The sequence below is a fragment of the Ovis aries genome, chromosome 3 (assembly GCF_016772045.2).
Source record: "Ovis aries strain OAR_USU_Benz2616 breed Rambouillet chromosome 3, ARS-UI_Ramb_v3.0, whole genome shotgun sequence".
NCBI classification, from domain to species: Eukaryota; Metazoa; Chordata; class Mammalia; order Artiodactyla; family Bovidae; genus Ovis; species Ovis aries.
In genome coordinates this window covers 175667855-175692574 of record NC_056056.1, presented here as the reverse complement: position 1 = coordinate 175692574, position 24720 = coordinate 175667855, and the positions used below count along the sequence as shown (strand labels likewise).

The 24720-nt window shown below is 39.6% G+C and overlaps 1 protein-coding gene and 1 long non-coding RNA gene across 12 annotated transcripts in view; one reads left to right on the top strand and one right to left on the bottom strand.

Moving 5' to 3' along the window:
* Window positions 1–23763, bottom strand: part of RIC8B (RIC8 guanine nucleotide exchange factor B) — a 102090-nt gene extending 78327 nt beyond the window's left edge. For 6 of the 11 annotated variants that reach the window (XR_009599970.1, XR_009599971.1, XM_060413158.1 and 3 more), the window contains exons 1-2: window positions 15638–23622; window positions 14236–14283 (exon numbers count right to left, since the gene is read on the bottom strand). Coding sequence is in view for 9 of the 11 variants with exons in the window: in XM_060413158.1 (XP_060269141.1) it covers window positions 14236–14283; window positions 15638–15838 (249 nt within the window). In the remaining 2 variants the exon portion in view is untranslated. Of the gene's footprint in view, window positions 1–14076; window positions 14105–14235; window positions 14284–15637 lie in introns of all 11 variants that reach the window. The other 5 variants (XM_004006700.6, XM_004006699.6, XM_060413161.1 and 2 more) reach the window with 3 other exon arrangements.
* LOC114114025 (uncharacterized) overlaps window positions 23451–24720 on the top strand; it is a 34308-nt gene continuing 33038 nt past the window's right edge. Inside the window, exon 1 of the long non-coding RNA XR_003588867.3 lies at window positions 23451–23718. This is a non-coding gene — a long non-coding RNA (uncharacterized LOC114114025). The remainder of the gene's footprint in view (window positions 23719–24720) is intronic.

Here is a 24720-nt window from a genome sequence, read left to right as displayed (position 1 = left end):
TATTAATATCATATATTATTTAACATGAACAGCATGTGAGACAATATATTGTAAGGAATAAGGTATCTCACAGGTTATTTATTAGGAAACAGTACAACTGAAGTAAGGAAAGCACCTAGGTTCAAACACTAGCTTATAGCTGTATGACCTTGGCAAATTTTTTAAAATCACTGCGCCTAATTTCCTCATCTCTATAAACAGGAATAACATCTAGGGCTTATAAATATTAAATGAGATGATATATTTAAAAATCTCTAGCACAGTGCTTGGGATAGAATAGAGACTTATGCACATTACCTCATAAAGATAGCCAGATGGACGAGCAGATCAAGTAATATTAACAGGCACACTCTGCACAAGCATAATAGGGCTAGGAAAATTTTATCTGTATTTTCCATTTAATGCCAAAGCCACTTGAAAAGGTAAGTGCGGATGTTATAACATGGCAATTTTGTATTAGTTTTATAGATTCTGTAGTATCCATTTAGAATCTATCGCGTTCACTGCTGAGCACTTGCGCACACAGGCCTGATACAGGCACGTAACTTAAAATGCTCTCAATGTAAAATTCAAGTACATGCAAACTATTCAAGAGAAATAAATGCTAACCAAGCGACAAAAGGTTGAGTTGGGGTTAGGGAGCTATAAAAGCACATAACTCAAGTTATTTACAATACTATGGAGACTGAACATATGTAAAATGAATAAGGACTGTAAATGTATTTCAATGCATAGCAATTTAAACTGTGTATTAAAGCTTAAAGAAATAAACTACATAGAGAATTTAGCTAGAAAAAGCTTCTTGATAAATGTGAGTGCTGGGTAATAAGTAGGGGAAAAAATGAAAGAGACGGAGCAGGGGAAAGAAGGTAGAAGACAAGCTAAGTGGTGGACAAAGGCAGAGGCAGAGAGGGATAAAGCAGGAGGATCAATTAAAGCAGATGTCAAGTTCATACAAGTAAAAACTCTCTAACAAAGTTATCTAACAGCAAAATGGCTGCTGTGGAGATCCCATTACTGAAAGTATTCAGTCAGATTCTGGTTGGTTACCCTCAGCACAAGACACCTTAGAAGGAATCACTGTCCTGGAAGATCTTCCGGGTCCCTTACTATACTGTAAATTCCTGAGGGGCCATGCTGCAATGACAGCCACTGAAGGCAGGAAAGGAGGCAGAGGACCTAGTTTGAGTCCCAGATCCTCCACTCATTTTTCATAACCTCAAGTCAGTCAACCTCACAGTTTTTCATCTATAAATGGGGAACTGGAAATGTCTGTTCAGCCTGGAATTCTTTCAGGTCCTAAGAGTTTTCAATTAGCCAAAGATGTACATGTTATACCCTTTCCTTAGTACATGGCCAAACTGTGTAAGGAAGAGCTAACTGCTGAGAAGAAAAAAAATCAAAACCCTACATTTTAGGCAAAATAATAATCGTAAAAGACATCTGCAGCATGCCTATAGGTCAAGTACTGTACTGCTTATGGGGAGGGCTGACACTAGTTACCCTATCCGGTCATACTGTAAATCCTGGACTTCCGTTTTCTGTCAATGGTTTTAATTAACTCAGTGTCAAAGTTTTGTTTATGCTCTGCAACAAATCTCAAATTCTGGAGAGTTGGAGCCTACAACCAGAAAACAGAATCAATGCATAAGCTATACACAGGTCAACTCAATTATTAATGAGTGGCAGTATGGTGTAGCACAAGGGCTGTGGACCACACTGCACAGGCTTAAATCATGTCCTCCCACTTCACAAGTTTAGGCAAGTAATTTACTTCACTAGTTTAAGCAAGTAATTTCTTTGTGTGCCTTAGTTTCCTCATCTGTAAAGTAAGTAAGAAAACAGTACCTCATTTATTAGCTTTGTTATTAGGATTAAAGGTGTTAATATTCACATAGTGCTAGGAATGATGGGCATGTAGTATTTAATAACAGCTTTATCAACATAATTTATATATCATAAATTTACTCTGTTAAAGTATACAGCTCATTGATTTTTAGTATATTCACACTTGTGCAACCATCATCACTGTTTAAAACATTTTCATCACCCTAAAAAAAACCCAATACCCATTAGCAGTAACTCCCCATTCCCCTCTCTCCTTCGCCCCTGGGAAACCAATGATCTACTTTCTGTTATTACAGATCTGCCTATTTTAGAAATTTCATATGAATGGAATTGTACATTATGTGGCCTTTTATGTCTTCCTTCTTTCATTTAGCATAATATGCTCAAGGTTCATCCATGTTATAAGCACTTACAACAGTTACTTTTATTCTTTTTTATGGATAAGTAATATTCTATCGTATGGCTATGATACATTCCATTTATCTATTCACAAAATGATAGACATTTGGTTTGGTTCCATTTTTTGGCTATTATGAATAATATTGCTGTGAATATTTAAGTACACAGTTTTCTGTGGACACATATCTTCATTTCTTTTTTGTAGATACCTAGGAGTGCAACTGTTGGGTCATATAGTAACTCTGTTTAATCCTTTGAGAAACTCCTAGATTATTTTCCAAAGTGGCCACATCATTTTACATGCAGTAATCTATCAGTAATGTATGAGCATTCTGATTTCTCCACATCCCTGTCAATACTTATTATCCGACTTTTTTGATTTTAGCCATACCAGTGAGTATAAACTGGTATCTCATTACAGTTTTGATTTTCATTTCCCTGATGGTTAATGATGTTGAGCATCACATGTTGATTGGCTATGTGTATATCTTCTTTGGAAAAATGTATATTCAGATCCTTTGCCCATTTTAAAATTCAATTGTCTTTTTATTATTGAGTTCTTTATATATCCTAGATACAAGTCTCTTATCAGACATATGATTTGCAAATACTATCTTCCATTCTGTGGGTTCTCTTTTCACTTTCTTGATAGTATAAGCACAAAAGTTAACTTTGATGAAGTTAACTTTAATGTATTGATTTTTCTTTGGTTGCTTGTGTTTTTGGTGTCCTAAGAATCCACTGTCAAATGCAGGCCATGAAGACTTACCCTACGTTCCTGCTAAGAGTTTTATGGTTTTAGATCTTACATTTGGGTCTGATCTATCTTGAGTTAAATTTTGCACATAGTGTGAATTAAAGGTTCAATGTATTCTTTTATATGTAGCTAAGTTTCTCAGTGCCATTTGTTAAAATATTCTTTCCCCACTGAATGGTCTTGTCACTCTTGTCAAAAATCTGTTGATCACAGACACACTGGTTATTTCTGGACTCTCAATACTATTCCATTGATCTACATCTATATCTATATGCAGGTTTTTTTTCCAGTAAATACATACAAGATCCACAGTTGGTTGAAATTGCAGATGCAGAACTGTGGATGTGAAAGATCAACTATAAAGTTACACATGGGTTTTTGACTGCTCAGGGAATTGGCCCCCTAAACCTTGAGTTGCTTAAAGGTCAACCATATGTATGTTTATCTATCTTTGTGTCACAGTACTCACTGTCTTGATTACTGTTGCCTTGTAATAGGTTTTGATGTTGGGAGTTGTAAGTTCTCCAGGTCTGTTCCTTTCAAGATTGTTTTGGCACTTCTGCATCCCCTGCAATTCTATATGAATCTCAGAACTGGCTTGTCAATTTGTACAAAGAAGCTACCCGGAATTCTAAGAGGTATCTCATTAAATCTACAGATCAAAACGAGAAGTAGTGCCATCTGAGCATAAATCTTCCAAACTATGAACATGGGATGTTTTCTCATTTCTTTACATCTTCTTTAATTTCTTTTTCAGTTCAGTTCAGTCACTCAGTCGTGTCCGACTCTTTGCGACCCCATGAATCGCAGCATGCCAGGCCTCCCCGTCCATCACCAACTCCCAGAGTCTACCCAAACCCATGTCCATTGAGTTGGTGATGCCATCCAGCCATCTCATCCTCTGTCGTCCCCTTCTCCTCCTGCTCCCAATCTGCCCCAGCATTAGGGTCTTTTCCAATGAGTCAACTCTTTGCATGAGGTGGCCAAAGTATTGGAGTTTCAGCTTCAACATCAGTCCTTCCAGTGAACATCCAGGGCTGATCTCCTTTAGGATGGACTGGTTGGATCTCCTTGCAGTCCAAGGGACTCTCAAGAGTCTTCTCTAACACCACAGTTAAAAAGCATCAATTCTTCAGTGTTCAACTTTCTTCACCGTCCAACTCTCTGCATTTGGCTGTGGTGGGTCTTCATTGCTACATGGGCTTTTCTCTAGCTGTGGGAGCGGGGCCCATTCTCCAGCTGTGATGCACAGGCCTCTCACTGTGTTGGTTTCTCTTGGTGTGGAGCACGGGCTCTAGGGCATTCAGGTCTCGGTAGCTGCACTGTGCAGGGCTCAGTGGTTGTGGCTCCTGGGCTCCAGGGCAAAGGCTCAGTAGTTGTGGTGCACAGGCTTAGTTGCTCCACAGCATGTGGGATCTTCCCAGATTGAGGATCAAACCTGTGTCTCCTGCGTTGACTAGCAGGCAGATTCTTTACCACTGAGCCTCCAGGGAAGCCCTTAGATCTTCTTTAGTTTCTTTCAATAGCATTTTGTAGTCTTTTACAAAATGGAATTATTTTCTGAGTCATTTCCTTAAATTGTTGTTCTAGGGCTTAAATAGCTTACATATATATATATCTTAACAGAATTAGCTTCAAATTACATCAGTTCCAGTCAGGTGTAGAAACACTACTTCTATATGATGCTGTCCCTTTCCCCTTTAGTGGCACTATTGTTATACATATCAAAAATGATTACTTGATATATAATTTTGTCTTTTGAAGTCACTTAGGAGAAACGACAGCTGGTATATACTTACAGCTTTTGTTATTTTGGCCTTATTTATAATTTTTGGTTCTCTAGAACCAAATAGTGACTTTATTATCTAGAGCCACTTCCTTAGTGCAGTACAGCTTTGCTCTCATCAACCTTTGTGCTATTTCTGACAAATACATGATGTTTCTGTGTGTTACTAGTTGAACAATGTATTATAGACATATTGTTTTATACAACTGTTTTTAAGATCATTTAAAAGAATAGGAGAAATATGCATTTATATTATCTTTTATAATTATATAATTACCTTTACTAGTTCTCTTTTGTTTCTTTGTGTGGATTTAAATCGCTGTTTGAGGTAACTTGCTATCTGTTTGAAGGACTTTTAGTATTTCTTGTAAGGTGGGTCTAGAACAAATTCATTTTTTCATTTATCTAAAAATGTTTTTATCTCCCTTGCAGTGTTAAAAAGATAGCTCTGTTAGATATAAGATTCTTGGTTGAGGTTTTTTCTTTGAGCTCTTTGAATACATTATTCCACTGCCACAGGCCTACATTTCTGATGAGGAGTCAGCTGTGTATCTCACTGAGACTACTTTGTAAGTGATGATCCATTTTTCTTTTGCTACTTTTAAAATTTTCTCATTGTGTTTGCGTTCTAGCATTTTTATTGTGATGTGTCTATGGATCTTTTTGAGGTTATTCTACTCAGACATTATTGAGCTTCCTGGATATGTAAGTTGTTTTCCAATAAGTTTAGGAAGTTTTTAGACATTTCTTCAAATATTTTTTCTTCCCTTTTCTCTCTCCTCTCCTCTGGTACTCCAATTATATGTATGTTGATACATTAACATCATCTCATATTTCTCTGAGGCACTCATTTTCATTATTCTTTATTCTCTGTTCTTTACCTTGTATACACTATTGATTTATCTTCATATTTGCTCATTCTTTCTTCTGACAGTTTGAACCCAACATTGGGCCTCTTTAGTGATCTTTTTCCCATTATTGTACTTTTCACTTCCAAAATTTCCATTTGGTTCTTCTTTGTCTTTTTAATCATTTCTATCTTTGTATTGATATTCATTTGTTATGATATCATCAAATTTTGTATTACTTCTTTAATTATGGTTTCCTTTACTTTTCCGAATATTTGTTTTTTCTCTTTTTTGTTTTGGCCACACCGCACAGCATGCAGAACTTCTGCCAACCAGGGATCAAACCCAAGCCCCCTCAAGTGAAAGCACAGAGTTGTAACCACTGGACCACCAGGGAAGTCCTTTCTGAATATATTTATAATGAATATGTTGAAGTCTGTCTGTTAAATCCACCCTCTGGTTGTTCTCACAGGCAGTTTCTACTGCCTGCTTTTCCCCCAGTGTATAGGTCATTCTTTCCTGTTTCTTCACATAGCTTTGTTTGTTCTTTTTTGAAGCCATTTTAAATAATACATCAACACTGGGTATTGTCTATGCCATCCAAGATTTGCTATTGTTATTTTTCTTATTTGCTCAGTGACTAGATGAATTATTTTAGTTGAGTATATTTTCCTCCTCCTCCCTGCAGATATAGCTCCTCATGGGTCTCACCCTTTGGTATGCTACAGTCATCCTCGGATGACAGTGGCTTTGGCAGGCCTCTCTTTGACTTTCTCTTCCCTGACCACACCCAGCTGTTAAGCTCCACTAACTGCAGAATGATTGATCTATTGTCTTCAACAAAGTCCTGGGGCATAAATTGCTCTACAGACTGAACCAATTTATTACTGCTCTTTTGAAGAGATAGTTCCTGAGGTAAGTATTTAAGATTTGTTCTAATTACAGGAAGGTTCCTCCCAGCTGTCTTTCCTCCTTCCTTTCTAGCAAACTAGCTAGACTGTCTGGTTAGCCCCATAACTCCAATCAAAATGTCAGTCTCCTCCCAACTCCTCCTTTCACCACAACCCATACCTTCAGGCAGAAACTTCACACTGTAGCAAAAAGTTGGTCCCTCTGGGGAAGAGATTCAGAGCTTACTGTTATAAGGTCTGCTTATTTCTCTTGGCAAAATTCCTGAACCTTGGTTCTGATGCTGAGGGCAGAGACAACAGCATGCTTCTTTCTAGGTGACACCTCCTTGAGAGTTCAACTGGAGGAGACAGGGGAGTAGCAGGCCCAAAACTCCTCAATTTGCCTCCTCAGATTCCAAGGTGGAATCCGCTTGTCCCATCAGCCAGGGCAAGGGCAGTTGGTGCCCCAATATTCTCAGTGTTGCCTTACTCAAGGTAGAGCCCATGACCCACGAGTGGAGACTGGGTGAAAGAAGAGAGACCCCATCTCTCAGCTATAATTCACCCAGAATTTTGTCTCAGTGACATGTGGCTGGGGCAGGATGTCAAATGCTGACCTTATCCCTGTCCCTACTGGTTAGTTAGCCTTCCAACTGAGGACTGAGGAAAGTAGGAGCTCTGATCTTGGCTCTATCAGTTTGCTGTTGTTCAGTCACTAAGTCATGTCGAACTCTTTGCAACCCCATGAACTGCAGCACTCCAGGCTTCCCTGTCCTTCACCATCTCCCTGAGCTTGCTCAAACTCATGTCCATCAAGTCAGTGATGACATCTAACCATCTCATCTCATTCTCTGTCATCCCCTTCTCCTCCTGCCCTCAATCTTTCCCAGCATCACAGTCTTTTCCAATGAGTCAGCACTTCGCATCAAGTGGCCAAAGTATTAGAGCTTCAGCATTATCCTTCCAATAAATATTCAGGGTTAATTTCCTTTAGGACTGACTGGTTTTATCTCCCTGCTGTCCAAGGGACTCTCAAGAGTCTTCTCCAGCACAACTGGAAAGCATCAGTTCCTTGATGTTCAGCCATATGATCCAACTCTCACACCCACACATGACTACTGAAAAACGATAGCTTTGACTACACAGACCTTTGTTGGCAAAGTGATGTCTCTCTGTTTTTTAATAAGCTGCTTAGGTTGTTCATAGCTTTTCTTCCAAGGAACAAATGTCTTTTAATTTCGTGGCTGCAGTCACCATCCACAGTGAGCTTGGAAGCCAAGAAAATAAAATCTGCCACTGTCTCCACTTTTCCCCCATCTATTTGCCTTGAAGTGATGAACCAGATGCCATGATCTTACTTTTTTGAATGCTGTTTTAAGCCAGCTTTTTCACTCTCCTCTTTCATCCTCATTAAGAGGCTCTTTAGTTCTTCTTTGCTTTCTGCCATTAGAATGGTATTATCTGCTTATCTGAGGTTGTTGATATTTCTCCCAGCAATCTTGATTTTAGCTTGTGATTCATCTGGCTCTGCATTTTGCATGATGTACTCTACATAGAAGTTAAATAAGCAGAGTGACAATATACAGCCTTGACATACTCCTTTCCCAATTTTGAACCAGTCTGTATGTCTATGTCCGGTTCTAACTGTTGCTTCTTGACCTGCAAATAGGTTTCTGAGGAAGCAGGTATGGTGGTCTGGTATTTCCATCTCTTTAAGAATTTTCCAGTTTGTTGTGATCCACAGAGTCAAAGGCTTTAGCACAGTTAATAAATCAGAATTATTTTATAACATTTATAAAATATTATAAAAACATTTTATAGATGTTTTTCTGGAATTCCCTTGCTTTTTCTATGATCCAAGTGATGTTGGCAATTTGGTCTCAGTTTGGAGGAGGGTTTCCATCTCACTGCACTGAAAGTGGGAAGAAAGGGAGCAGGTCTCAGTTCAAATACCACAGACTTACACTTTTCTTTCAGTATATTTTCCTGAATAAGCGTTCCTTCATTGACTTCATGCTTTTAGGACGATTTCCAGATAATTTAAATGGCTATTGTTGTTGTTGTTTTTAAATAACCAGTTTTTAATTAAGGAGCAGGTTCATAAAGCTCTCACACTGTCATGGCTGGAAGCACAACTTCTTGCTGAGTTTTTTATATGAGAAAAAGGATTGAAACTCTCAAGTACAAATCAGAGATACTACTCTTAACATTCCCAGGCAGAAAGTGATCCATACAGAGATCATGTATGGACTGTCACATCTAAGGCTTACTATATCAGAAGGCTGTTCTGTTCTTTCTTCCTACATTTGTCCTTCAATACCTTGGCAGCACATCTAATATAAAAAATGGAGTCTGAAATGAAGTCTAAATTATTTTACTTCTGAACTACTGTGAGGTATTCATCCTGGCCTATGATATAATTCAGCCCTTCTAGTCAAGTTTTTATGCCAGATCCAACTGGATAGAAACTTTAAAAATAAAAGTTTTAGAATGCATTTGGTAATATGTGTGTTTGTGTGTTTTAAAGAAATCAAGATGTTAAAAATGATTATCTTTAAAGTTATTGGTTTCTAAATGAGAACCAAACTTGCATCATATATCAAATTATTCCCCAAAGTGAGACATCAACTAAAATTTGAGTCAAATTTGCAAGACACACAAAGCTCATTTTCTTTTAGTGAAAATTGGAGTTTAACAATTTCAAATGACTATACTAAATGTAAAAGGCTTTTAGAACAAGCATTCATGCCTCAAGCTATCCCTAAGCATGGATTCACAGTATACGACTGATGGTTCTATCTTGGCACATCTTTCTTGGGGGACTCTAATATGGAAAATTACCCATTCATTTTCTATAGTCCACAATGACAACCCTCAGTATGCATCTGTAGCTGAGAAATGCCAAACCAAACACCATAGGAAAATAGCCAACTTAGGAACCAAGGCCTAACACAGGACCTGGCACACAGGAATTACTGAAAAAATATTTGTGGACTACAGAGATCTCTACTAATATGCCAAGTACATCCAACTTTGTGGAAAAAAGAAGAAATATTTCAAATGGTAAAATGGACTTTTGTGTTCAAATAAATTTATTTCACTCCATAAACTAGCTCCACAAGGGATACTATCTCCAAACCTAATAATATTTTTATGTTCCCCCAAAAGGTATATGTAAGATAATCACAAAGGGCCAATTTTAGAAACAATAAATGATTTTAAAATGTATTGGGTCTTTGCTTACATCCCGAATCACATAACTCTGAAAGAATATATTATCACATATATTATCATCATATTCTTATATCTGATATACTGTAATGAAAAAGTTTAAAATATAGAAAAGAGAAATGAAAATATCATCCACAGTAATAATACAAAGCCACTATTTAGTGAATTTCCTTGTAGACATTTTTCTTTGTATTAGTTTTACATGGTTGTGATCACCTGTATGAATATTTTTGTATTCTGCATTTTCAGTAAACAATAGTATGAAAAGTGCTTGAGAATCTGCTGCCTATTTAAGAAAATATCAAACTGAAAACCAAACCATATGTACAAGTTATACAAATTCTGGTCTCCACTTAATCTCCAATCCCCTTTATTCATTTAACTGGTATGTATTGTAGGTACCTATTTTGTGCCAGATGCAGTGTCAAGGACTGAAAGTACAAAGAAAAGTAAGCTAGAATTTTTGTCCTCAAAGAGTTCTCAACTCAGTAACTACCTTATACCTTCACAGATATATGAAATTACCTATGTCAGTTTGAAGTTAATGAAATAAATGCTTGAAATTTAACTATTTTTAACTTGATTCTTTTGAGGAAAATAACTAAATACCTAAAAGTTTATCTCAGACAACAACTGAAGTTTTCTGCATTGGATATGGTTGTATTCTTATAGGTGAAAGAGCTGCAATTTTAAAAATCATTTTGCGATAGATATTTTTCAATATTTATTGCAATTAGTTTTCTTTATTGGCCTTGAGATCAGCTGTGCTTCAGAAACCAATATAAGAACTTTCATTTCCTTAAGGTATAAAATTTCAGATTATTCATCATACCTTCCTCCGTCCTTCATATTTGCATGATACATTTGTTTATGTGTTGGTATATAGTCATAGCCATCTATTTAGGCAGAGAAGATGTAAAGTAAATGCTTCAGTAAGCACAGGTGCTTACACCCAAATATATCATGAGCTACATGCACCTGGAACTATTTGCATTCTGTGCACAAACATCAGAAATGTGTCTGTCTTTACTTCTCTGGAAAAATTTAAGCACTCCTAGTTGGTAATTTCCTTTGATATTTTCTGATTTAAGTCTAAAGTCTAGTTGCCTAAATGGTGTCTCAAGGTATAAGAGATGAAACAAAGTATTGAGTCATAATTTCAAGCCTTCTGAAATATACCTCAAGTGATAATGAGAGGGAGCCATGGAGCACTAAGCAGTGAAGGCAAGAAAATCTGTTCTCTGCTTGAGGCTCCACCACTTACTAGTAATGTGAGTGTTAACAAGTTGTCATTAACATAAGCCTGTTTTCTTATCCATAAAATTGGTATGGTGATATTCTCTCCATACTTATAACATTACAACTTTATTACTGAAAAGCAAATCTTCATAAAAATGCAAAATGCTACACAAATGTTAGGAATTAGTTCTAAAGATCATTACTTTATAATCAATTCCTAGAAAGTTCACATAATCAAGTTTTATTTTTTGAAAGGCTCTGTTCCCTTACATCTACTTATTGGTTGTCATAAGGTTTTACATAAGAGAGGTGTGTTTTTCAGAGCAACAGCACCTGTAGTTTATGGAAAGGGGTGATGCTGTTACCAACAAACTGATAGAAGGCTCCAGAGACATGTTTAGGAAAGAGAAAAAGAGAACTAGAGCAGGAAAGCAAACTGGATGGTAATTTGAGTTCCTCCTTTCTAAGATTGGGTTTAATGTGGAGACATGCCTATTATTCCATGTCTCTCTACACTGAGAACTGAAAAAGCTGTTAGGATACAGATCCTTTAGAGAAATCCAGTAATTTTGATTTCAAAGTCTTTATGGGCCTTAGGCATGAAAGAGTCACTAAATGGTTTCAACCTTTGGAGACTGAAATAGTTTTGTTTGCCAATGTTTTTACGTTAATGAAGATTACCTAGCTAGGTCCCTAATGACATTTGTTACATTTGCTCCCAGGAAGCAGCAATCTATACACTAAACCAAATTAACACCAGTACAGTAGTTATGGTCAGCAAAAATCTAAAAGGCAATAAAAGATAATACCTTGAAAATGTTAAGTTTTGCTACTACCCTACAGGAAATAAACATGCTTTACTAGCAACTGTGTGGGGATTTTTCTTCCCTTAACTGAAAGCCATATGGAGGGAGGGAAATCTGTCTTTATGCACTTACTTTGACTAGTGAAAGCACTGTCAAAGATTCTGGTGTCAGATCCATAAGGTACCACAAATCTATAGATATAGTATGGATTCTCCCAAGTAAACTAAACAGCAGCTGCCTTCCTAGCCTTAATACCTAAAAAATGTATATATTCATTTTTTAACACCTGGCTTCTTTTCTCTTCTCACTTGACCATCTCTCCCATTAGCACATAATAGTCTCTCTCCTCCCTGTCCTTCTCTCTTTTACCACAGTGCAGTATTCCATTATGCAAATCTCTATAAGTTTCTACAAATATTCCCTGATTCCTGGAGGTTTTATTGTTTCCAATCATCTGCTATTATGTACAATGTTTCAGTGAGTAACGCTGCTTACTTTATTTCAATTACCCACAGAATAGATCTAATAGTGACATTGCTTGGTCAAAGGGCAAAATGCATCTGTAATTTTGGTGGATATAACTAGCTTCTATTCCATAGGGACTTGTGTTATTTTCTACTCCCACCAAGTGAGTAAGGTACTTATTTCCTGAAGACCATTTATCAAAATGCACATGCCTGGATTCCATCCCCCAAATTCTGACTCAGTAGGCAGCGATGGGGCCTGAGCAGGCCTGTTGAAAAAGCTCCCCAAACAGCACATCCCTGGCTGAGAACCCTGTTCTAAAAGGTATTCTAGTCTTATTTACATTGTTTAAATTCAAAAGAAAATCAGAGTAAATCTTTAACTTCCAAAGTTTATCCTCCATGTCACTCACTGAATAAAACTTTTCAAGTATCTATCTGTGCTGGGCATTCTAGATGCCGAGGATATAAAGATAAATATTATTATAGCATCTGTTTTCAGGGAGTTCACAGAGGCTAACAATGAGAAACATACACACACATATAAAATTAAGAAACAAATAATAAGCCTAGGATTAAAGATTTACATAAAATTTTATAGGAATACTGAAAAGGGGCATTTCACCCTAATCGGAATGCCAGAGGTTTCCTGAAGGAGAAGCTCCTAGAGCTGAGTAGGAATTAAACAGGTGAAAGGGTGAAGAAATATACAAGAGGGCATTCCAGGCAGAAAACAACACATGCAAAGATAGGAAGTAGGAAACAGAAGGGATGTGTATGTGTACATAACTGGAAACATTTCATGTTGCTAGAGCATAAATTACAAGGGACAGAAGTAAGCAACAGGCTGCAAAAGTAGGCAAACTTCAGATCACTGAGCATCAAGGTCATGATAAGAAGCTTGAACTTTATCCTATAGACAAAGTCACTCAAGGGTTTCAAGGTTGAGAGTGACACAGTCAGATTGTTGTTATAGAATTATGGACAATGGAATTATGGAAGGCCACATAACTGGAAAAAGAATGAACAGTTAGGAAACTGGTACAGTAGTCCAGATGGAGGTATGAACAAGGGCTGGGCTAAGGAGGGAATGTATGGAGAAATCTTACAAGGCAAAATGAGCAGGATGTTGACATTAAATATGGGGGTAGACGTGAAGAGAGGGATGATTTCAAGGTATGATCAAACCATTACCAGCAAAGCACTGGACTTAAGCTATTTTTCCAGCAGCAATCATGGGTTTACACAGATTCAGTCATGCTTTCTCACCTCGTCTTACTGTTTGTAAGGCCAAGGATAGAAGTACAGGGCCCAGGAAACACTGAGGCAGAACTGGTGAGCTTCTTGAACATCATGTTCTAATCAACTAAGTAAAGCAACCACAAGCTACCCCGACAGGCCAATGTAACATTTTATGATCCGATCTCTGATGCACCCTCTCTTATAATAACTCCTCTAGTGATGAGCCTCTTGATCCCATTTTCCTCTTTACCAGTGAAGTCAGTGACGAAGATGATTGCTGGCTACAAAAAAAGCTGCCAGCACAGAGAACAATATGTGGTTGAGGCACAGCAGCATCAGTAGCTGTTTCCCCAAAACTTAACCCAAAGCCAAGCTTGGCTTTACAATATTAGCAATTAGCAATTTTTGGCAGCCTGCAATCCTGCCATCAAACAAAGCCAATCTCTGGAGAGGAGAAGATATGGGGAAGGGTCCCCTCTGAACCCCTCCCATTCCCCTGACTTATCCAAGTGTAATGGTCCTATGGGGATGGAGAAGGAGGGTGTTGTGTGTAATTCATACTAAACCTGGCACTTGTCTTTCTTCTCAGAGGTCCTAAAAATCAAACACAAGGGAAACTGAATACTAAACCATCAGATGAAATCAAGTCTGCTGTTATAAAGCGGACTTTATGAATAAAAATACATACAGACACACACACCACACAAAGTAACATTAAGGCTTACCTTTCTTTTATCTTCATCTGTTGATTCAAATTTGAAAGTAGCCCTATGCTGAAGAGGAAGAAAAGGGAAACAATGTCATTTTAAATATACAGATTTTTCATTTTGGCTACATTAAAAAATATCTGATGTCTATAAAAAAAGTTGTCTTCCCAAATCACCTCAATATTCTTACTAAAGAAAAAGAGAAGTAAGCAAATAACTATAAAGCAGTACAAAAAGACTAAAGCAAAAATATATACAGAAAAGAACAGAGTACCAAGCCACAAACTGTCCAGGAAAATCTGGAATGCTTTGCATAGAGTATAGAGCATTTGAGCTGGACCTTGAGGAATGAATAGGAGTTTGCCAGGAGGCAAATGAAAGCATTCTAGGGACGGAAACAAAGGCTCATGTGTCAAATGGTATGATATATTTGTGAAATAAGCAGCTCTGTTGGAATGAAACACAGGACACATGTTAGAGGATGATAGGAGTGGAGGAAGATAAGAATGGGAAAGTAGACTGGACAGAGATTTGGAAGGATCTTCCAGTGTTGTTAAGGAGCTTGTACTTTATCAAATGCAATAAGAAGTCATCAGAGAATTATAGATAGGGAAGGACAGTAATTCTGTAAGAATGAGAGTTTAAACCATGGTTCCACCACTTAATAGTTAAGCAAGTAACAAACTATAACTGTATTTCCCATGTGGAAAGAGGGGTGCCTACTTCACAAAGCTGCTGCCGCTAAGGCATAAAATGTACCATCTGAGTGCCTGGCACATAGTAAACACTCAGTTAGCAGGAGGATGATTATCATTAGGATGATAATGATGATGCCAATGATACTGAGAAAAAAATAACTGAAAGAAAAAGGAGGGTCACGACTCTCCTGAAATTACTGGCAACACTATTTTTTCTCTGTAGCTGAAATAGAGAATGGAGTAAGTTGTCCTCTGTCAGAGAGAGGCAGTACCCCCAAAAAAATAGAGCATAAAGTTCTTCATTCTCTTCTCAAGTTTTATTCAAGAGAGCCAAGTGCACTTAAGAATCCTCTAAGTTTTCCTCTTTAAAAAAACCTTTACTGAACATCTCTCTGCCTTTCCTTTGTATTTCTCATTGGCAACACTGACAAACATTTATTGGCAACCCATTAGGAGTTAAGTACAGTAAGTACTAAAGATATTATCATTACAGGTGGTTCTGCACTGACAGCTTTGTAGAAGAACTGATTTTTGAAATTAAATGAGATTGAGAAATGTTGACAAAGAAGCAGTTCTAAAGTGCAAAATAGTCAGAGGGAAGACTTAGACGTAACAGAGAAGGGCCATTTGAGGAAACCTAAAGAGAAGCTACCTCACATATGGTTTGCAAAACAATTAAAATGGATGTCAGATGGTGAGGGCTTGGATTTAAAAATTTATACCTGAACTGACATAAAGGTGACAGGCCACCAGGGGAAGACTCTGAAGGAGGTGTAACAGTAGCTTATTCTGGAAGAATATTTTGAGCAGCAGCCTACAGACCAGAGCAAAGGAGAACAAGGCTGAGGACATAAAGCTCTCTGAAAAATAAGCTTCAGTAATCCATGTGTAATATTGCTGGAGGCAGTATAAATTGACATCATCTTCAAAAACGAAAGTGATTTGGCAACACATAATAGCAACCATAAAAATATTCATATCCTTTGACCCAGAACGTCTACTCCTAGAAATTTATCCTAATGAAATCATCCAGAGGAGATAAAAATTATATTCACTGCAGTGTTACCAAATGTTACAAAAGAAAAAAAGAGACAACCTGAATATCTAACAACAGGAGACTGATTAAGTAAACTACTGTGCATTCATCTGAAACATTATCATACTGCAGTTTTTTTAAAGATGGCTAAAAAGTTCTGTAACAACATGGAAAATTATTTTATGACAATAACTGTAAAAACAGTAAAATATCAAATTGTATGTCTATGATGACAGTACCTATATCAATGTATGGATGGATGCATTCAAAGGCTTGAGTGTTAAAAATCCAAAAATAAAACCTATACAGGGTTGGTGGAATTTCTGGTGGTTCCTTTGATAAAACTTGTTGATATATTGTTATTATTAAAAGAAAAAAATTAACAGAAAAGTGAATTAATGAACAAACAAGAAAAGAAAGAAGAAAAGGAAGGAAGAACAAAAGCTTTAACTTAGAAATTTACAGATCCAAGGTTTAGTAAAAACTAACACTGAACAAAAGATAAAGAATCAATAGATTGTTCTGTTGGTAATAAACTGAAGCCTAGTAAAGGTTCACTACAAATGAAAATACATAATTGCATTTAGAACTAAGAAAGCTTAATTTTTGCCATCATATATGAAATATTAATTCCATACATTATCTAGAATAAATGTACCTAGTTGCCAATATAATAGTCCTCCTAAACCTTTTTTTTTTTTTTGCATTTGTGGTAAGGAAACAGAAGAAGAAATCATCTTTTAGAAAGACCATCACTAAGTTACGAAAATATTTTTTAAAAGGTTTCTACATAGAATTAAATCTTTTAAGGTGATAATTTAGAATAGTACCAAGGACTAATTTTTCTTTTGCTTTTTAAATGTAAAGTTGATCCTGTGGTAAAACTACAATATTAAAAAAGAAAGAAAAGAAGGGAAGAAGGAAGAGAGGAAGAAAAGCTTTCAAAAGCCCTGTCCAACTAGCATGAGGACTTAATTTAATTAGCAAATATACTGGTGTTGTGAGGCAATAAATTGAATTTAGAATATGCCAATCTATTCAGGAACTCAGATGCCTATGGTTGTTTGGATTCAAAGATGTTGACTTCTCTAAGGCAGGCTTCTCTTATCCAACTTAGATCATACCTAACCTATTCTGTACCGGGCTTCCCTGGTGCTCAGACAGGAAGGAATCTGCCTGCAATGCAGGAGACCTGGGTTCAAATCCTGGGTTGGGAAGATCCCCTAGAGAAAGGTATGATACTCCACTCCAGTATTCTTGCCTGGAGAAAAGCCATGGACAGAGGAGCCTGGTGGGCTGCAGTCCACGGGGTCAAAAAGCATCGGACATGACTGAGCAACTAAGCACAGCACACCACAACTCTTGTTCTCTCCTCTTTTTAAGGCTGAAAGGGAAGGGAAGGTTATCCAGCATTTCTGGCTGCAAATGCCTTTCTAGAACTGCTGGCCAATAGTCAACCACTTCACCTTCTTTATATGCTTAATTTCCAGATGAACAGGAGCAAATATGAACTCAACAGTAAAGCTTTAGGGACCAAGTAAGTTAGTAACAGCTCAGTAACACATCCAGCTCTTGAGGACTGCCCCCGCCAGCTTCACATCCCATGAACAGGATAGGCTCAATAGTCAGAAAGCACTGGTTTGAGTCCAGTCCCACTGTTTACTGAAAGCGTGACCTTGGTCAAGTTATTCAACTTTACTACCTGTCAAGAGTTTCCTTATCTTTGTGTATAGCACCTTGCACATTGCAGGTGTTCAATAAGTAGACACTACTGTTGTTACTGCACAGTCTACAGGGAGGCATCCAGCCAAATACTGATCCACTAGACAACTAGGATTTATTTCATAGATTTCCAAATATATACTCAAACAGTACCAATGCAAAGGAATCAACCTAACTGGAGTGGTGTCTGTGTGTGTATGTGTGTTGTGCTGTGTTTTAGGAACGGAGATTATTTCTAGAACTAAACCTCAGTAACTGCCAATTACTGAGGCAATTCCAATCCAATCTGGAAATAAGAACATGTATAACAAAGGAACAGCCCACTACACATGCTCATCAAAAATCTGTAGAATGAACTCTGAGTCAGAACTCAACCTCAAACTATAAAACAAAATGTCCTCTTACATGGTCCAGGATGTTTATACCCCTTATTCAAATGAGGAGGCTGTATTTCTACAACTGTCTCCAAATTAGGTCCCTATCAATTAGATTCTTATGGCAATCCACTCCAGTACTCTTGCCTGGGAAATCCCATGGACGGAGGAGCCTGGTGGGCTACAGTTCATGGGGTCGCGAGGAGTCAGACATGACTGAGCGACTTCACTTTCACTTTTCACTTTCATGCCCTGGAGAAGGAAATGGCAACCCACTCCATATTCTTGCCTGGAGAATCCCAGGAATGGGAGCCTGGTGGGCTGCCATCTATGGGGTCACACAGAGTCGGACACAGCTGACATGACTTAGCAGCAGCTGCAGCACATAAACACACTTCACTACTATCAGTGCTGTTTTCCTCTCATGAGGACTCATCTCAGAGACCTACCTACCTGTCTGTATCTTAAGTAACTTTTACCTTTCATTTGGCCATAAACTTCTCATACTTACATAATGGAATTCTGTTGGAGCTTGCCAAGGGGTAATCATACGCCCCGGTGGCCTCTATGGCCTCAAAATATCTCTCTAGTTATCATCACAGTTGATGATGATGCTACACCAGTTTCTTCTCCTATTAATTCAGAGTATTGGACCCAGTGATCTTTGAGGTTCCTTCTAGTCCAAATATCCTGGATTCAAGGAACTAAGATACTTTTATGCACCTCAAGGCCCCAGATCACTGTCTGTTGTTGATAATCATAATGAAGGCAACCAATATCTCTACTAAATCTGTTAAAAGAACAAAATACATGGCACTCAATACATGTTAACAGATGAATTGAGAGGAGAAGAAAAGGGCAACCACTCTTCCTATTTTTAAAAAATACTTTCCTACACTGAGTCAACTTGCATTATGCCCTTGAGAAACAGGCAAATTTCCTTTTAAAAGGGATAGCTTGATCTTCCTTCTCCCCAAGATGACAAGATCAGTGAATAAGAGAAGGTGGCTTGAAAATCAGAATCTCCTTAACACAGTAGAAATTAGATGTTACCTGGAGCCAGACAGGTAAATGTTGCTTTAAACATGGTACAAAGTATTTCGCCAGCCATTAATAAGTGCCAAGGGTCAAGGAAAAAGAAAAACTGAAATATATTCTCTATTTTTTTAATCAGGCGACGTCAACTCCATGGCACAGGGTTAATCCCTGACTTTTTCTGTTTAGAACAGCTATGGGTTTTTCTTCAGTGCCAGGCACTGTTCTGATTTATACATATAACTTATTTAATCCTGGCAACAATGTATGATGCAGGTACTATTATTATCCGTGTTTGGCAGATGAGTGAACTGAGGGACAGTAAAGTTAAGTACCTTGTTTTATACACATGGATAGTAAATTGGGGATCAGAATTCAGGCAATTTGGCTCTAGAACCTGTGCTGTGGCCACAGGACCTCTTGAGAATTTTGATCATTAGGGAATGCCTCCTAGATGCCTTGTACAGTATTTGGTATCATACATCAGTTAATTTAGACCTCATAATAACTTAGGTGATGGAACCTAAGTTACAGATAAGGCACATATCTGTACATAGGTACATATCTGTTAACTATGTTACAGATAAGGAAACTGAGACTCAGGCTTAAAATAACTTATCCATAGTCATGAAGCTAATAAATGGTAGATCTGAAGCAAGATTTATCTGATTCCAAATTCAACCTTCTTTCCACAATACTTGAGCTTCCTTTTGAGAACAAACTAATCATTCTCTCTCTACATCATTCATTTCCCTTCTTGGTTAGACTCTTTAATGCCTCGTAATCACTTCATTCTAAACATTTCTCATCCACTCTTCCAGATAAAGAAAATGAGGCACACAGTAGACCCAGGCACATTTTTAGAATTTCAGATTCCGTTTCCCAGAGAGTGGGACAATTAATTTGACCTCCTCATTCTTACTGCCAGACCACTGCAATCATACTTCCCCTTCTTCTTCATCTGCCTCTAATGTCTCTTCCCTTGAGGGCAAAGCCCCACTGCCAACATGAAATGCAGCTATTTTCTTTGTTCTCTGGATCTACTGCAATCAGCATTAAACATGAAAGCTCTTTTCTGAAGAAGTTGGCCGACCCAGTTCACATTAAGCCACAGCATTCTCAAGGCTGGCCCCCAGAATACCACCCCAAAACTACACACATTGGGCATTATAACTCTAAAACCATTCCCAATGTGAAAGTTCAGAATTTAAGCTCTGATAGCACTTGGCCAGGAGTAGTAAATGAAACTAACCTGGAGGGAGATCAAGAAAAGGAAAGATAAACTAGAGGAAGCAAATCTGGAGTTCTAACTACTTTAGTCGTGAAGAAAAGGAGGAATATTGAAGGAGGTGATAAGATCCAGGTAGAGGTTTTTTCCTCCTCCCTTCCCACAGAAGAAAGTTTCTATTTATTGCTGGATACCTGGGATATAGTAAGTGCTAAATAAACACTAGGTGATTCAACACAACAGCCAAGTTTTCTATTGCATTTTGTTCTTTTGAAAATCTGTTTGTAGCTGCCTCAAGTATTTTTTGGAAAGCAATTATAAATCAAGTTGCATTGAATATACCATCAGGCCTCCATATCTACAGGTTCCACATCCATGAATTCAGTCAACCATGGATCAAAAGTATTTGAAGGAAAACAAAACAAAACAAAACTGGAGAAAGTTCCAAAAAGCAAAAGTTGAATTAATGGGCAACTAGCTACATAGGAAATAGATGGGGAAACAGTGGAAACCGTGTCAGACTTTATTTTTGGGGGCTCCAAAATCACTGCAGATGGTGACTGCAGCCATGAAATTAAAAGACGTTTACTCCTTGGAAGCAAAGTTATGACCAACCTAGACAGCATATTCAAAAGAAGAGACATTACTTTGCCAACAAAGGTCCATCTAGTCAAGGCTATGGTTTTTCCAGTGGTCATGTATGGATGTGAGAGTTGGACTGGGAAGAAGGCTGAGCGCTGAAGAATTGATGCTTTTGAACTGTGGTGTTGGAGAAGACTCTTGAAGAGTCCCTTGGACTGCAAGGAGATCCAACCAGTCCATCCTAAAGGAGATGAGCCCTGGGTGTTCTTTGGAAGGAATGATGCTAAAGCTGAAACTCCAGTACTTTGGCCACCTCATGCGAAGAGTTGACTCACTGGAAAAGACTCTGATGCTGGGAGGGATTGGGGGCAGGAGGAAAAGGGGACAACAGAGGATGAGGTGGCTGGATGGCATCACCAACTCGATGGACCTGAATCTGAGTGAACTCCAGGAGTTGGTGATGGACAGGGAGGCCTGGCGTGCTGCTATTCACGGGGTCGCAAAGAGTCGGACATGACTGAGCGACTGAACTAAACTGAGCTACATAGTACTTACATTGTATTTACATTTACATAGCATTTACATTGTATTATTAGCAATCCAGAGATGATTCAAAGTATAAGGGTGGATGTGTATAGGTTATTCCCAGGTGGTGCTAGTGGTAAGAATCTGCCTGCCAATGCAGGAGACACAAGAGACGCAGGTTCAATCCCTGGGTCAGGAAGATCCTCTGGAGTAAGAAATGGCAACCTACTTCAGTTTTCTTGCCTGGAAAGTTCCATGGGCAGAGAAGCCTGGTGGGCTACAGTCCTTGGGGCTGCAACAAGTTGGACATGATTGAGCAACTGAGCACACAAGCGCACATGCCATTTTATGGGCTTCTCAGGTGGCTCAGTGGTAAAGAATCTGCATGCCAATGTAGAAGACGCGGGCTCAATCCCTGTTTCGGGAAGATCCCCTGGAGAAGAAAATGGCACCCCACCCCAGTATTTGTGCCTGGAAAATCCCATGGACAGAAGAGCCTGGTGGGCTATTGTCCATGGAGTCACAAAATATTTGGACATGACTTAGCAACTAAGCAACAACAACATGCCATTTTATATAAAGGACTTGAGCATCCATGAATTTTGGTATCCATGAGGGAGGGAAAGGGTCCTGGAACAAATCCCCAGCAGATACCACTGGACGACCATAATCTCCACAATATGTACACCTGTGCATTAAATGAATTTCTCCTAAGTTAAGCAGATATGCAACAATAAAGCATATCAGAGACTGAAGAAACTAAGATATGAATTTAACTGAATCCATACAGCCTCCCAAAGAAAACAGCATAGTACTGTAAAAGAGCAATCAGAAAACCTAGATTCAAATCTCAGCCCCATCTCTCAATGACTGTGTGGACTTGGGGCAACAACATTCTAAATTTTCTCATTTGTGAAACAGGGAATACCATCACTTTCCTCACAGGATTGTTGAGAAGATCAAACAGGAGTGAAGTTGCCTGATTTTTTGATATTCTCCACATAGGGCAGAAATGGCATACTGGCAGCTCCACAATGCAAAGCACAGGTTAGGGCAGTGGTGGGCACATAGCAAACACAGGAGAAATTATGAATGGAAGCAAATGAAAGGAAGGAAGATGTTATATCTAGGATGTGACATGGTGCTGGGTGTGTTTTCACAGAAGTCAGTCATTTCTATTAAGTAGTCTTCTAAATGGAAGAATAAAGGTGTGGTATGTCACCTTTAGAAGCGAGCTTGTACAATTCCTGGAAGGAAAAGTAATGGAGAGCTAACGGTTCTTGAAGAGACATTCAGAGAAGTGACTGGGATATAAAAGAAGATACCTTTTTAGTGTAGAGTTGTAAAGTGGAAAGAATAATGAATGGTTTGAAGACCTAGGTTGGAATCCCAGCTCAGAAGTATGACCTTGGGCAAGTTACTTAACCGATCTAGAATCTCAATTGCAAAACGCAGATGAAACCTCACAGAACGGCTGTCAAGATTAAATAAGATAAAGGATGGGAAAGCTGATAATGCGATACAAGTAACAGGTATTATTAGGAGTTAGTCTCCTCCCAAGTACAACACAGTAGGTCCATGACCTTGGCGTGATTTCAGTTCCTCGTGCCTCGGTATTCTCATCTAGAAAATGGGAAGGATGATACTCTCTACTCTACAAATATTCTGAGAATCAAGTTAGACCATATATGAGACATCACACCTTGAAAACTGTACAGTGCTGTGTCTATAAAGAACTGCCATCGTGGCCGATACGTCTTAAGCATGTCAAAGGCCGTGTTTATGCAAAGAAACACGTATTTTTATGCTATGCAGGTGAGGAAGCCTCGCGTGCATTTCTGCATCCAAGAGTGGGGCACAGGGCACAGACGGACATTCACCGATTCCGGGGGTGTGACTTGCACGCTTGGGAAGAGGACCGTGGGACAAGCTGCTGGGCCGGAATCAGAGTGGTGGGAGCCAGGATGGGGGCAGGGGGGATACAGGATGCGCGGATGGAAAAGGCTGGGGGCACAAACACGCATGCCCAAGCCGGAAACGTTTTCGGGGGAGAGCAATGCGCATCCCCGGCGTGAGGGGGGGTTGGGAGGGATGCGATATGCAAGCCCAGGGGGGCGGCCCAAGGGTGCTATACCGCACGCCCGGGGCCAGGGCTCTTTACCTTATCGCTGTAATCCCTCAGGACCCGCTCGATAGCCCCCGCCTCGCCGGCCCGGACGATGTAGAGGGCGCGCTCCTCATCCATGGCCGCAGGTGCGGGGGAGCCGCGGCCGCTCTGCGCGCCCAAGCCGCTGCCTCCAGGTAAACGCCTCGCGCCCCCGCTCGCTCGCTTCTTCCCAGCTTCCTTCCTTCCCTCCTTCCCTCCCTCCCTCTGCCTCCAGCCCGCCAGCCTCCGCCCGGGCAGGCCCGACGTCACCGCCCCTCAACTTTCACCCCGCGACGTCACCGGTCCCCCAGCAACCGGCGCCTAGCCGCCACCTCTGACAAGGCCCAGTACTCGGTAGAGGCCTGGCGGACGGGGTCAGGCCCGAGACCCTGCTTGCTCCCCTGTCTCTCTCTCCCTCGGAGAAGAGTCCAGCCTTTTAAATGGGCTTTCACGGACAGAGCTGTTCTTCTCTCCTGACCCTCCTCTATGAATCATTCTCCTCAGCTGACGAGAGCGACCCGGCTCTTCCCCGCCCCTCTAAGAGCCACCAGCTAAATGGACTACAATTCCCTGCGTGCGACGGGGTCATTCCACTCTTCCATCTAATCTACTGGAGTGCCGAATGGCATGTCGGGACTCGTAGTCATCCAGCGGGAAAGACTTCCTGCCAAAGGCATGCTGGGAACTGTGGTCCTGCAGAGGCCGGAAAAGGGAGTCCAGCGGCCGCCTGAGGCCAGCGGCCGGGAGACCGTTAGGGGGAGGGTCCAAACGTCGGCTCTGCCTCCTTTTTGTTCCTTACCGAGCTGACTGTCCTGCTCGAGCCCTGGCTGGTCGGACTGGTTGACAGTCGCGGAAACTGGCACCCCTTGGTGGGAACTGTCAGGCACCGTTTTAATTCCCTCTTTTCTCGTTTAGCGGTTTCGGTCTCTTTGAAATTCTTTCCTTCCTTCCTTGTTTGCGGTCATGCTATGTATTCAGCTACAATAATGTGGGAAAATGGTAGACAGCTCTCGGATAAAAGGGGACTCGGCGGGTTTTTTTGCCTTCATAATAATAATAATAGCCGCCGTGTATCGCGTGTTAGGGACTCAAGACTCAGTGTTAGGTGATTTCTCACGGCACTGAGATTTTTGTGGAACCATACGAATCCGAATAGG